Below are 15,684 nucleotides of genomic sequence, written 5' to 3'. Positions count from 1 at the left end.
ATAATTGATTTTCACCATGTGCGAAACCTTCAAATGGATTAAGCTTCTGTTGGTTGAATTGCAGAAGGATGGTCTACAGATTCCTGTAAAAATTTCTTTGGGCAAATGATTGTGAGCGACGCGAGAGCTTTTCAAAGTACATTAAAAATGCAGATATTTGACCATCCGTCGTCAAATTTCAATTGACGGGTTAGACATATATTTTAGCACGAGCCACATGTCTTGAGCTATATTAAGTTGAAGTGGACACAGAGTTGTTAATTTCAAAATGTTCTAACCTTATTTGCTGTAAAAGGTAGGTCCAAAAGCCGATTTGACGTGTTTCCGTCACCATTCGTCGCACATAAAGCAGAAGTTTGCTTTTGTTTAGACAACGTCCGATGTACATCGCCAACTGTCAACTTATTTAATGGTCGAATACAATGAATTTATGAACCTCTTTCGACACATACTGATGAACACCACTGCATCTGAGTCAGAAACGGCTAAGTGATTTGTTGATAGTTGCTTGCTTTGCACTACACCAAAATATTACGTTTGATCATCGTTTGATCTATTGCTGCTTGAATCCTTGCTTGCAGCGGTTCCTTGTTTGTTCGTCACGCAATGCTGTCATCCCATTTTAGGGGGTAGGGGTAGGACAATTTTCATCCTAATACGTAAGGCTCCGTAAGGTTTGACACCACAGGGAGCACACAATCTTGTTGAGTGGGAAGAGATTAAATTAAGAAATGAAAAGAATGAATAGTTAACCATTGCCTCCGTTGTCATCTTTTACTAGACCACCGCCACCTACGTGCCCTGAGTAATACTGTATCGCTAAACTCGCGCTGTGCAATTATTTTTGGTTTACATATAATACAGTGGGCTACCCTCGGGGAAATGGGAGGTGGCCGCTTAATAGGGGTTGGCCGCTTATTAGAGGTTGGTGTTCCTTGAATATTTTTTCACTATCAGGTTTTAAATTTCTTAGTGAACATGTAGTCAATTCAAGACAATCATGATAGACGTGATCCTTGGAGACCCAGGGGCAGTTAATGGGGGCGGGGAAAAGTCTAAATGGGTGAGTAAAAAGTTCGGGCGAAGACCCGTTTACACTTTTTCCCCGCCCCTATTAACTGCCCCTGGGTCTCCAAGGATGACGTCTATCATGATTGTCTTCTGCAAACTTCTGCTCTATGTGCGACGAATGGTAACAGAAACACATCAAATCAGCTTTTGGACCTGCCTTTTACAGCAAATAAGGTTAGAACATTTTGAAATTATCAAGTCTGTGTCTATTTCAACTTAATATAGCTCAAGACATGTGGCTCGTGCTAAAATATATGTCTAACCCGTCAATTGAAATTTGACGACGGATGGTCAAATATCTGCATTTTTAATGTACTTTGAAAAACTCTCGCGTCGCTCACAATCATTTGCCCAAAGAAATTTTTACAGGAATCTGTAGACCATCCTTCTGCGATTCAACCACCAGAAGCTTAATCTATTTGAAGGTTTCGCACATAGTGAAAATCAATTATTTTTACGAAGTACTTTTAAGTGAATGAAATACGTGTCTTCGAAATGTAATTATTTTGCACCCAACAAAAACCGCAACATTCCCTAAAATCAACCCAGTACACAATTAAACATTGCATAAAAATATTTGAGTGTTTTAAAGACGGAAGAATGATGTGGTTTTGCATGCGAGGCACTCAAACTTGTTTAATAAAATGGTACGTCAAATGACAATTTTAACGGAATTTGGTAATTTGCATATTTCTTTGAAATAAAAGGATATTTTGCCAAAAAAACTATCCAGTAGTTTTTGTCACGCCCTAGCCTATCTACCGTAAAAATATGAGCGAAATCGAATTTTCGACCCTTGCCGAGTTATTTTCCATATTTATGGGCAGTGTTAAATGCTCAAATGTCTTGCCTTTGGTCCGCCAATAGGGGCAAAATTAAATTGTTGTGTTAAAAGAATTTCCGACAATTTCCGGCAATTCACCTGAAACCAATTTCGTGGTTTGTTTGGTTTTTTTTTTCGTGACTTAAGTAGTTTTCCAATGCTAATGCTTATGCCAATACTAATGCTATTGCTATTGCTGTTGCTGTTACTGTTGTTGTTGTTGTTGCTGTTGTTGTTGTTGTTGTTGTTGCTGTTGCTGTTGCTGTTGTTGTTGTTGTTGCTGTTGCTGTTGCTGTTGCTGTTGCTGTTGCTGTTGCTGTTGCTGTTGCTGTTGCTGTTGCTGTTGCTGTTGTTGTTGCTGTTGCTGTTGCTGTTGCTGTTGTTGTTGTTGTTGCTGTCTCTGTTGCTATTGCTGTTGCTATTGCTATTGCTACTGCTAAGGCTAGGGCTGCTAGGACTAGGGCTAGTGCTAGTGTTAATGCTATTGCTATTGCTATTGCTATTGTTATTGCTAATGCTATCGCTAATGCTAATGCTTCTGCTAATGCTAATGCTAATGCTAGGGCTAGTGCTAATACTAGTGTTAATGCTAATGCTAATGCTGTTGGTAATGCAAATGCTAATGCTAATGCTAATGGCTAAGGCTAATGTTGATGCTAATGCTTATGCTAATGCCAATGCTAATGCTAATACTAAGGCTAGTGCTAATACTAGTGCTAATGCTAATGCTAATGCTAATGCAAATGCTAATGCTGATGCTAATGCTAATGCTATTCCTAATGCTAATGCTAATACTAGTGCTAATGCTATTGCTAATGCTAATGCTAATACTAGTGCTAATGCTATTGCTAATGCTAATGCTAATACTAGTGCTATTGCTAATGCCAATGCTAATACTAATGCTGATGCTAATGCTATTGCTAATGCAAATGCTAATGCTGATGCTAATGCTAATGCTATTGCTAATGCTATTGCTAATGCAAATGCTAATGCTGATGCTAATGCTAATGCTATTGCTAATGCAAATGCTAATGCTGATGCTAATGCTAATGCTATTGCTAATGCTAATACTAGTGCTAATGGTATTGCTAATGCTAATGCTAATACTAGTGCTATTGCTAATGCTAATGCTGATACTAATGCTAATGCTATTGGTAATGCTTACGCTAATGCTAATGCTAATACTAATACTATTGCTAAGGCTTATGCTAATGCTTATGCTATTGCTAATGCTAATGCTAATGCTAATGATAATGATAATGCTAAGGCTATTGCTAAGGCTATTGCTAAGTCTAAGGCTAATGTTGACGCTAATGCTTATGTTGTTGCTAATGCTGATGCTATTGCTACTGCTAAGGCTAAGGCTAATGCTAATGCTAATGCTAATGCCCATGCCCATGCCCATGCTGATACTAATACCAAAAGGATTGTGATTGGATTATTTTAGTTGTTGGCCGTTTTAGTTGTTTTAGTAATGCCAAGAATTACTGACCACAAAAAAGCAAACAAACAAGCAAAACAAAAATGCATCCACTGAATGAGTAAAACAGTTTGTGCAATTACTAATTATCTTTTTTTAACATTGTCTGTCGTGTTTTAGGAATCACTTTAGCCTCGGAATACACACCAAAAGACGGGCAATGCCAAGCCGTCTGCTGTGATGGAGCAGGTGGAGCATTAACTGTAGAAAGGAAGTGCACTCCGACAGACAAGTGTAAAGGAATTGAACCTGACGAAAAGGAGGAGGATGGACATTGCCCAAAAGAATCTAAAGGAACTTGTTCCGATATATGCGACGATGAAGGCGAGCTTTACAGATTTGTTTGTCTGCCTCGCTATAGGGTGACTGTTGGTGGCGTCATTGTCCAAATCTCATAGTATTAGGAATCATTCAATCCAGTGAGCTGTAAACGCAGACTACAGACTGCAGAATGGGGGAAATTCAGACTGCGGGTAAAATGCAAACTGCAGACCAGGCTAAATTCGCAGTGAAAGTCCGGACTCCAATTAGACTGAATATCACTCTGGTTAGCCTGAAAACTGCTCACGCTAGACTGAGCATCACTCAGGTTAGACTGAATATCACCCAGCTTAGACTGAATATCACTCAGCTTAGACTGAATATCACTCAGGTTAGACTGAATATCACTCAGGTTAGACTGAATATCACTCAGGTTAGACTGAATATCACTCAGGTTAGACTGAATATCACTCAGGTTAGACTGAATATCACTCAGGCTAGACTAAATATCACTCTGGTTAGACTAAATATCACTCAGGTTAGACTGAATATCACTCAGGTTAGACTGAATATCACTCAGGTTAGACTGAATATCACTCAGGTTAGACTGAATATCACTCAGGTTAGACTGAATATCACTCAGGTTAGACTGAATATCACTCAGGTTAGACTGACTATCACTCTGGTTGGACTAAATATCACTCAGGTTAGACTAAATATCACTCAGGTTAGACTGAATACCACTCAGGTTAGACTGAATTTCACTCTGGTTAGACTAAATATCACTCAGGCTAGACTGAATATCACTCAGGTTAGACTGAATATCACTCAGGTTAGACTGAATATCACTCAGGTTAGACTGAATATCACTCAGGTTAGACTGAATATCACTCAGGTTAGACTGAATATCACTCAGGTTGGCCTGGAAACCGCTCACACTAGACTGAATATTACCTAAACAGCGCTCCGGTTAGCCTGTTTACGGTTAGCTGTCAATTATGGAAATGGTTACACGATTCATTTAAAAGTTATACAGTCTGCAGTCTGAATTTTATCCTCAGTCTACGTTTCAACCCTGGTGTGCAGTCTGCAGTCTGCAGCCTGCAGTCCGCAGTCTGCGTTTTACAGTCTGACCGATATTCAATCGTCTGGTATGACTTTATAGGCTTTTTTATTATAACTTTATTTTATTTTTTTGTTGCCGGTTGGGCTTACCAGTTAAACACAAAGTCTGAAGTGTGAAACCTGCCAACTTAACAGCCAATTGTACGGTTTCCTTTACCATTGTTCGAAAATGGTTCGTCTGACAAAATCGGGATAACAAATTAGTTTTTATTTTTATATTAAGGATCTGGAGGTATCCACAACTCACCAAGCTATGCTTTAGTTACTCTGCTGGCGATCGCAGCGTTCATCAAGTAAGTAACACTAATACTAACGACTGAAACTTTTTCTCTATGAATATCTTTGAGCTAAACTCAGAGTCGAACAGGGAGGTATTGAAATACGAATATAACCATAATTTCACCAATTTCTTCAGTACGTATTCTACAAAAAATATTTTAAAAAGTTTCCGAAAAAAGAAATCAAAATATATACCAGCAATTAGAAGAAAAATCATGAAACAAACGCAACACTCGTTTTATTATTTCAACTTAAAAAAAGTGCCCTACACACATTTTAAACTTCCGTTGTTGTCAGTTATCTAAATCTCAGGTCGAGCCAACCCAATAAACTAGGCGCGAGAAACTTTAAAATTAGCCAATCAGGATACTACATAGCGTAATTTTTGTCTGTCATTAACACCCTGTCAATATTGCAATTTATATTAGTGTCATCATAATAATAAGGATCTTTTAGATCTGACAACTTGAGTTTCATTATTTCATGGTTTTTCGAAGGAAATGGTTATGAAACCCGGGAAACATCAAAAGGGCAAACAAAGATGCCAAGATTTATGTTGAATTGAGGTCCAGTTCCGCGCACAATCTATTGTTTGACTGAGGGAGCTGCAATAACAAACATTAAATAGCAGATAGACCAAGACAAGGCATTTCATCACTGCCGCCATATTGACGATTTCTAGTTAAAGTAATTTTCATTGCTATCATACACGAACAGCCATTCTCTTAAAAGGCACATTTCGTGCTGGCATATACAACGTACTTTACGAGACCCGCATTTTCGCGCATTTCAGCACGCGTATATATGGGTTCTTGTAGGACGCGTATATTTGGGTATTTATTTCGCATATCCCCGCGCTTGAATTTACGCAAATATGTGGCCCTTTAAAAGTGCGTATATACGCGATCTAAATGGTCGTATATATGAGCTTAAAGCCCATACGTAACGTATATAAAGAAGTATACGCGGCAGAAAAACCCGCGTATACCCTGTCGTAATTTTGAAACGAATGGCCAACCATTTGAATTACATCAAGTTACATCAACATCAACAACAACATCTTTATTTATCCCTTCCTTTCCATAAATTAAATTACATAGTACTATAATAATTAAATTAAATTAAATTAGGGTAACTGAAAACATGAAATAACCTGAAATAGTTAAAAATGCCAGGTTGCCAGTTAATTACATATATGTTACAAGTTGTAGTCGTTAGCTATTTACGTAACCAAAACGTTTCTATTGGCTAGTTCCTCAGTACGGAGTAAACAACTATCGTATTAAGTCGAGTTTCATAACCATTCCCCTCTATTGACTATGATTATTTCTGCATGACGACTCAAGCCAAGTGAAGTAAATAATAGAGCAACGAAATGGACTTAAATTTTAGAGTGACAGCAAGAAATAAGATATATATTTAAAGGTTATCTTTCTCGCTTGTTACCTTTTTTACTACGAAAAAACTTAGAAAGAACCAGGTCTTTTAACTGAAAATGCTTCTTATAACTCATGTTTGTTTGGTTTATCACAGAATAATTGCATTAATTATGTCTTTTTATTTTGCCTCCTTGAATGCAAATTTGCCTGGCGTTTGGAAGCATTTGTACGAATCGGCGAGTATCACAACGTTAATTCGTTTTAACAATTTAACATTTCACAATTAACGATTTTTGTCCTCATCATTTGCTCCACAGAACGATATTCCGCTTTTAAAGGACCAAGTATGGAAACAAACTATAGCCTTGCAAAAGAACAGTTGAAACACAAGATTGATCAGGTGGAACGAATACGTCTTACAAGAACAGTAGCCAAAGGTGTACCAGGTTTTGGGCAACACTCCTTAATTCTGGATTCATTTCGAAAAGGGGAGATATTAGTAAGGGTGATAGAGTGAAGAACGTTAGCAAGTTATATATCTTTCAAACATCGTCTTTTAGTCAAAGCACACCGGGGATTGCCGGTTGATTGATCTTCAACTAAAGTCAAAATACTAACCGCTTTAGAGTGTACAGTCATGTATTCTGCACGGCAAGTAGCGCATGTTATCTCTAGTTAGCACACTAGAAGTATTAACTTGTTATTAAAAGTTGATTAAAATGTAAATTAGAGCAGGCAATTTTATATCTAAGTAACCAAAAGTGTGTCAGATTAAAATGTAGATTAGTTCAGTTAAGTTTATATCTGAGTAAACAAAACTTGGTGTGTGAGATTTAAATGTAGAATAGAGCAGTTAATTTTATATCTAAGTATCCATAAATGTTCAAATCTATGCATTTCAAATTCATTCCTGAAGCAAGATGGGGACATGAGGGATGAGTAATGAAGGCGAACGGATTTTGTCAGTTTACAAGATGATGAACTAACACCTGACAAAATCTTGTGAGAAACTCGGTAGTTTTGCTGACCGTCAACTGGGACACTGCCACGTTTTGTAATGTAAGAGTTTCCCACTCAAGCCTGCGACGAAATTATTTCAAGAAACGTTGACGCATAAAAGGGTTAAGCCTACGCTAGTATAAAGAAAATTAGTTGTTTTTATTATTTTCTTATGTCAAATATTACTCAGCCCATAAAAGATTTTTTGGTACGTTACAGTGTATAGATTTTTTGGACAATTTTCCGCTGATACTTGATGTAGGCTTAAGTTGTTTATCTGACGTTTCTTTTTGCTTTTTCACATAGCTGTTCGCTATTTTAGTTTCTCCATCAGGATGAAGAAATATCATTAATTGTTCCACACTTACTTAGAGAACGTATCTCATTTCAGTACTCGATGTAAACAGGTAAATTTGTACTCGGATATTGCATTAGCCTACATGTATCGTCCACTGAACATTTTGTAAAACATTAAAAGCTCAGATATCCATTTAATAAAAGAGTGTGTACAAGTGAATACATGAATGCAATTACGTCCTCATAAAAAAAATATATATGTGTCTTGACATAAACCTGGTATACTGCGTTGAAGGTTGTTTTGCATCATAATTGCTGGTTGCAAATGAAAGCTGTAGCCGCGCTAAGAACTGCCTTTCAACAGCCTCCATGTAGCCTAGATCAAGCTGTACGTGGGAATGGGTTGTCACGCATGACGCACCTCGAAAATTGTTTGTATTATTTTTGCTTTGTTTTTTTGTTTTGTTTTGTTTTGTTTTTGTTTTTTTGCCGTTTTGCGTCATAATCTTCACGCGTTCGGAGTAATATCTGAGGACAGAAGATTGGAATTTGCATTCTACCTCAAAACTACTGAATCTTATAACTTTTGATGTGACCTAGCAAAAAGCACACGAAGTGAATGATATAATGGCGGTCGGGGATTGAAGAACTGACCCATGTCACTTTTGGCTTATATAGACGGGACCCTGCGCGCGCTCTGATTGGTCAAAAACCTATGTTTTATCAGAGTATAAAACATAGAAAAAGCGTGTTTTATTGTTTTTCGCCACATTACTTCTATGTAATAAAGGAAATGAAGAAGCCTAAGCCGTGTATTACACTGTGATAAAACACTCCGGACATTTGAGAACATTAGCCTGCGGCTCGTGTTTTCTACATTTACCTCGTGTTCTCAAATGCTCGTCGTGTTTTATCACAGTATAATACACGGCTTAGGCTTCTTTATTTGTTAAATACATACATACATACATATATATATATATATATATTTAGCCAGAACCGAATTCTGTGAATTCCACTTTGCTCCGGTATATACTATATCTAAAAGATTAATTACTTAAAGTACGATATACTTGATTGTTTCTCGACGTCGTGACAATTTCATTCAAATAATAGACCTAGGGCGCTTTCCACTCAACCAAAAAATCCTGAACTTTCGAAACGGGTCAAATAGTGGGGACATTTCCAGGGGAAGTTTTCGGAAAATCCGAGCGCTTTTACGACGAAATTCTCATCTGTCCTACCTAAGCCAACAAGCAGTATAAACGAGAAGAAAAATGCTGTTTATTGTCTATAAATACATCCCAACGTCCCGAGGATATTCAAGTTTTACAAATATATCAAATTTAAGAGGTAATAACGTCATAAACTCAACCTAATTTAGATCAGATATGACGAAAAAAGGTATCCCAACCAATTTGTATCAGAAATGTTTGTTTGAAATTATGTTGAGGAAGACTCTTCTAGATGGGTTTCACAATATTAGCGTAACAATTTTGTTCACTTGGTAACATACTGGGTTTCAAATGTTAAAGGAATTTCTGGCCATTTACGTGTTCCATAATCCGTTCCATTTTTATATTTTTCCAATGATATGCCTCATCTGCACGATCTGGCAGGCATATAAAGCTGTAAGGTCAAGTTCTTGACCTGGTTTAATTATCACTAACATTTTGGAAACAAGTTGAACAAAGGAATGAGTTGCCATTTGCCATGGGAACGAAATTTCTATCCTATGTCTTGAGCAGAAGTCGAGAATAGTGACAGACTAATGTTAGGTTGAACCATAATTTTCAAATTTCCTAATCTAGAATTCCGCTGTGTATTTACAAACCTATTCATATCATGTGTGGCGTTGGCCTGCGAACGCAGACGTATTTCCGGCTGTAATCCAGAAATCATGACGCCGGTCTGCCTTCGCATCCTACCATGATATCTATAATAACCTTTTATTTTAAAATCCATGAAGTCTGATGTTGATCAATAAAACTTGATCACGAAGGAGTACTATTATATCTTCAATTATCTGGCATTTCTCAAATTTTGATTTCAGAATAAGTGTCCGTGTGCCAATAAGTTTGTGAGGCAGTTTGTACTGATCGTGAAGCAAGTGAGTTAGTGCGTGCTAGTCATTATCAGATTCAAAAGGAAGACGAAAAGAATTCATGGCTGGCTGGCCACCATTGGCTCATTTGCTTTCTGGATATATCGCTGCCCCATATAATGGCTAATTATGACCTGAATTGTGGAAGTTTCGTGCGTTAAATTTTGTTTTGTTTTGTTTTGCTTTTTGGCTTCAGAGGAGATTGATTTGTTCGAGTGGTACATGTATACAAATATAGAAAATAGGTGCTCGATGAGCACATGAATCCACGGCCGTAGGACCTGGGTTTAATTCAATGTCTCCAGATAACAAAAGCTTCTTTTCTGACAAGAGGTAGTTCTTATTATCAAACTGAACGCGGACAAAAATTCTGCATGACATTTATAATCCCTACCAGAAGACCAACATCTTTCTTGTTCAAATTCTGCTTAAAAAAAGCGAGTAAAAACAGACTCTTCTTCATGAGCAAGCTTGACAATCCATAGTTCACAACTGGTAGCCACAGTGAATAAAACAGATGAAACGGGAACACTTTTCTTCAAGAAATATTTAATTCTGCCTCTTACTTTTCTGTGTTTAACTGATTTTAAAACTTCACGTGGTAATCTAGATGGTTCTCTGTCTCTTTTCCTACATGGAGCAACTAATAAGTATACTGATTAAAGATTAAAGATTTACTCTTACATGTACCTTGCCTAAGTGTAAACACTGGAAAGATTGGCTTTCACTCCGAGTATTTGCAGAAAAAAATACTAGTTACATAATGACCAAGCATAGCTTCTGTGGATGTGTTTTCCATGGCCATGATTTCGTCAACTAAAGCTTTTTGTTTGCACTTAATTAAGAGAGTCATATCTCCTTAAGAGGAACTCTCACGTAGCGGTCAGTGGAATTGACTGCGTTGTGCTCTGACTGCGTCATCCTTCGAAAGGGGTTGGTACATTTCGCTGACCCCTAGTCCATGGACTCCCCCGATGGACCTGGTCGATGGACTACTTGAATGGACTACCCATGGACTACCCTAGATGGACCACCCAAAATTTGTGGCAAACATACTGATTTAACGATGCTAGAACCCGAACAAAAGATGCGATCGACCGACAAACACAATTACCCGTGCCGTGCCGTGCCGTGTCGCTAAAGACAGAATGCTTTAAGTTATGTAATTTTCGTAGACTACGAGTAGTCCCTCTTTCGCTTAGTCCGTCGTGCGTGACGCGAAAGAAAACCGCGAGAAAAAAATGGCCGCGCGAAATCCTGGGGGCGAAGAGAGCGGCCGCGCGAGATCCTGCGGGTGGGAAGAACGCGAAAGGAGGGACTACCGCCTAAGCCCAAGAGTTTGCCCTTTCACGGCCGAGTGATTTTTTGATGTGAAATTTCCAATCTAATTAAGCGTATTCAATCGAATTCCTTATCTTGACGTCCTGTCATTATCGGCTGTCGTCGACAACCCCGAGAGATGTCTAGGAAAATAATCGCTCAAATGTCAAGTAGCGATGCCAAAACATGTCGTGAAGGATGTCTTTCTCAAGCGATCGGGAAACCTCCAAAAAAGCTGTGAAAGGAAGACCAACGAAGGAACAATCGTGTAACGATTTTTGCCGCGTTTGTAGATGCAACTTTAAAAGCTTTTACGGTGATTTTAAACGCAGAGTTTCGACGGAGAATTTATTTGAGCCCTCCAAACGAACGGGAGTAGAAAAATGTCGTCTGGCTGATCTGGTCACAGAACTTGGTTTTTCTTGTGAGAAAAATGTGGCTGAATCTAACAGAGTGTGCGCCAAATGTGCCACTAAAATTCGGAACGCTTCAGAACTTATGAGGTATCTGTAGAGTGGATTTCTTGCCCCGGAAGAGCATCCCATTGCCATGACTTGTTCTCCTATTGCAGCGGAACGTTTTAAGCGAATGTCCGGTTCGCCTCATTCAGCGAATTCTGGAAAAATTGGCAGGACCGACTCACCGAAGGAGGATGGAATTTCAAAACTTGAATTAGAGCCATGGAAAGCATCAACGGCCAGACGATCCATTTCTCATAGTTTTGCAAATGCGATCCGGCAAGAAATTTCTGAACTCATGTCCGCGCAGGAAGTCGAGAAACCGGCAGTGAAAGTTGTTATTCCAACTGGTGATGACACATACTCCTTTCGTTCAACACCAGATGCCGCAACGGCTAACATCGTAAAAAATATATTTGTTTGCAAAGTGATCGAAGTGTTGCCAAATTACCATAATCTTTTCGGAAGGCAGGCATCCGTTTGTTTCTTTTCGTTTGATCAGTGCCCCTGACAGACAAAGAAAAAATCATAAAAGAGGTAAACAAGAAGCGAGTACATAAGCTTTACTACAAATCGCACAAATACATCGATCAACACACGCTCTCAATACATCACCGAGAATATATAAGCTCAATCTTTATAAATGTAAGTATATCTATTTTTTAAATCTTACCATGATTCGACCGTGTGAGATTCATCGACAACTATCATTTCGATTTCGGGTCCTTCGTGCTCAGATTTCAACAAATCTTGGAATTCTTTTGACAGGCATCGCTCGGCAGAACAAAAAATGAAGCGGAACTTTCGTTGGGAAATATCTGCCATGCATTGTGGATCGTTCTCCTCCAAATGAACGGCAGGAAGGCCACGCTTTGTCAGCTCCCCGACTATGCTATTGAGCGGCGAAATCACAAGAACGCTCGCATTCGAGTTTGAGGAATGCTTTGCCAAACAAAACACTCGATATATCAAGCTCTTTCCGAAGCCTGTTGGCAGAATCGCGAGGACATCATCGCCTGCGAGAAGCGATTCCAAAGCTTCGATTTGCTCTGGTTTCAATGAATCTATTTTCGGAAATCGAGATAAACAGTCCTGTAAAACGTCACCCATCGTAATTATTGATGCATCTCGAATGTTGACGACCCGTTGACATCTGGTTATCAACGCTCCGGCATTAGCCAATCATACTTTTGCGTTGTGAGAGCAACGCATAATTCAAACTCTTGGGCTTAGGCGGTAGTCCCTCCTTTCGCGTTCTTCTCACCCGCAGGATCTCGCGCGGCCGTTCTTCTCGCCCCCAGGATTTCGCGCGGCCATTTTTTTCTCGCGGTTTTCTTTCGCGTCACGCACGACGGACTAAGCGAAAGAGGGACTACTCGTAGTCTATAATAGGGAGCTTACGAATCGACGACTTTTGCACGACGCCGCCCTTAGATTGCGTGACATGCTCACTGCGCATGCGTTTCTGAGCACTTCCAGCTTCACGCCAAAGTCGACGACGTTGGTGAGAGCGATTTGCCGGCGTCTTGGAAACAGGAGGCCGTGAGGTTAGTTTTCAAAGTTTTCCCCCGATACTTCGGGTATTTTTGCCAGATAATTTAAGTATCACATTAGGGGCATGTCCTTGATGTTTGATTTTAATTTTATTTGCCTGTTTTCGTTCAAGAAACGACCTTCTACAGTGCCATGGCGAACGCTATGAGTTCAACCAACACTGAAAGCGGTCAAAGCACGACACGGTGTGAATGAAAAGCAAATTGCTGTATGAAAAATCTTTCATTTTAATCACGCTTCACTGAAATATAAGACATTTTCTGGTGTACAATTAATTTGAAAGGACTAAAAAGTTTTAGCATTCGTGTCGACAGTTAGAAACAAGGACAAGATAGCTCAACTACAGAGCTAGGCGATTTTTCCTCTGTTGTTTTGAGTGGTCTTATAGCCAGCCTAATCTTTTAGAACCCAAATTTTTCTCGACGTACAGCTGCGCTTTCTTTTCTGCCATGCTAGCACATTTTGTTGGTCTGTCTTGAGTATTTTTTTTCTCGAGCTCCTGAGACAAAAAAAATTTGCTGGTCGCGCATAAACGTCGTCGTCTTTACTGCGAATCGTAAATTCAAATTTCTACAGGACGACGACGCAAGACTGTAAGGTGACCCAACGGCGCCTTCGTCCGAAAGTCGTCGATTCGTAAGCTCCCTATTTTTCGTATAGGACGGCGACGTCAATATCTCTAGCTTCATAAAAGCTTTTCATAAAACCAATGACATCCCTTTGAGATAGTATAGAAATATTATCCAGTTAAGTTTAAACGATGGTGAACAGACGACACGGAACTTACTCTTGTTTATATATGTAAAGCAAACCTTCCTGATCTGTCGGTGTTTAATATTGAAAGAATCCAGAATTTCCGTATGAAGAATTTATGTGAACGATCTTTGTATCGACCTGGTTCAGATAGCTTTTTGTCAGCAGATCTAGAGCGGTTTAGAATCGATCCTGCCTGTAGCTGAAACAAATATTTCTAATAAAACAAACATTACGTTGAGTTCCGGGTTCTATGAAAACATGAAATATAAACATCAATTTGAAAATGTGCACTTTATTTGCTCGATAGCTGCTTTGAAGGCACGTAACAATCGTATTTCCGATCAAAACCTTTCAGAAAACCACTCAAAATCATGCAAGATCATTCGAGAACAATGTTTTGGAACATTCGCTGATAGCTGTACCTGGTTATATCAGAAAAAAATAGAACATTCTGTCTACTCACCAATTCGCGTCACTTCGAAGAGCGTGGGAAAACGAGTCTGCAATGCCACACGTCCGGTCAGCGGTTAGAGATCGTAGTCATTGATAATGCTCCGTAACGCTGTGCTTCTGCTAGTAAATTCGCATTTTTTTTTGTCTCCGTTTTGACAACCAACTCCCTCTTACGAACATTGACAGGTTTGACTAGCCGAAAGTCTACCGAAAAATCAATCGTATCTAATCTTCACATATTTTGTTTCTCTCAATCGTACAGTTGGTCATTCGGGCATTAATCGGGAAGCGATCTTCGCACATCCGAAGTTTGATTAAGTACGAATATTATTTTGCTACACATTTTTGGTTAACGGACACGCTCGATGACATAGAATCTACGGCTCTCCGGCCGTAGATTCAAAAAACGTTCAATATCGGAAGTTTCTCATATTGATGAGTGATTCAAAATGTGCTTTATTTCTAAAGATCGGCACAAACAAACCATCCAATTTTAATTTATCAGAGGCAGACCGTTTTTGAAGAATTCATTTTTTTCACAATTCTCAAGCTACGGCGTTCAAGGCATAAAACAGATCAAATTATCTGCATGATCTGATAGCCTGCAAATTGCAATTTTTCACTAGGATAGTATGTATCAAAGTTCTCAAAAAGTTCTTTTAGTTATGTCTTCACATTACATCTTAGGTAGTCTGGTATTTTCAACTTTGTGGAAATAATTCTTAGGACTTTGTGCAGGAGTAATCAAGCTCAGATATTTAGCTACGTGATACGATAAAAAAAACAAAGACTAGCCTAAGGGATGTAACGGTGTTTAGTGGCGATCGCTATGGTTACAAGGGCGTGATTGAAAAAATTGAAAGGTCAATAAATCATCCTTTGCCCTCACTTCGCTTTCGCATGTGTTCCTGAGTGCAACCCGTAAGTTTTTTTTTTATTTCCTCCTCCACTAAATCTCACAAGCAATCTAAAATTCCATTTTCTGATTACTTTCTCGTCAGCAGAGTCTGGAGTGAAATTTTTTGGAGGGTATCTTGAAAACGACCACGTTTGCAGCGACTGGCGACATGGCAACATTTTATCTCATCGCGACATTGATGATCCTTCAGGGATTGTTCTTCTCGTATGGTAAGTCAGAAACGTTTTGCTATCTATCTATTTTGTTTCGGCCGTCTTTCGGTAATGATAAGCACTGTCGAGTAATTAAAAGAAGCCTTCAGTGAAAAAGCAGCGTGGAAAAGTGAATTCTTCTTTGCTAGTTGAATATTCATAGTGATAGTGTAGACAGCCGGTCAATGCCACACTTAAACAAGACAAAACGCGAG

General features: G+C 38.9%; 2 protein-coding genes across 4 annotated transcripts in view; one reads left to right on the top strand and one right to left on the bottom strand.

Annotated features, from left to right (window-relative positions):
* LOC110069503 (uncharacterized) overlaps positions 1-15,684 on the top strand; it is a 66,672-nt gene that overhangs the window by 21,743 nt on the left and 29,245 nt on the right. The window contains exons 19-21 of one of the 3 annotated variants that reach the window (XM_089298009.1): positions 3,495-3,698; positions 4,984-5,053; positions 6,736-7,934. The exons of 1 other annotated variant lie outside the window; for it this stretch is intronic. In XM_089298009.1, the coding sequence (XP_089154135.1) occupies positions 3,495-3,698; positions 4,984-5,053; positions 6,736-6,754 (293 nt within the window). In that variant the 3' untranslated portion in view covers positions 6,755-7,934. Of the gene's footprint in view, positions 1-3,494; positions 3,699-4,983; positions 5,054-6,735; positions 7,935-15,216; positions 15,281-15,363; positions 15,488-15,684 lie in introns of those variants that run through there. One more of the 3 variants, XM_089298010.1, reaches the window with a different exon arrangement.
* On the bottom strand, positions 10,351-12,837 carry LOC149106289 (uncharacterized). Its single transcript, XM_089298014.1, has 2 exons — positions 12,270-12,837; positions 10,351-12,103 (listed from the first exon to the last, which is right to left on the bottom strand). The coding sequence occupies exons 1-2, from the start codon at positions 12,704-12,706 to the stop codon at positions 11,992-11,994; spliced, it is 549 nt and encodes a 182-aa protein (XP_089154140.1). The 5' UTR covers positions 12,707-12,837; the 3' UTR covers positions 10,351-11,991.

The sequence above is a fragment of the Orbicella faveolata genome, unplaced genomic scaffold (genome assembly GCF_042242905.1).
Source record: "Orbicella faveolata isolate gen_17 unplaced genomic scaffold, um_ofav_v1 contig_3, whole genome shotgun sequence".
NCBI lineage: Eukaryota > Metazoa > Cnidaria > Anthozoa > Scleractinia > Merulinidae > Orbicella > Orbicella faveolata.
The sequence above is the reverse complement of the archived record's forward strand: the minus strand, read 5'-3'. Positions and strand labels throughout refer to the sequence as shown.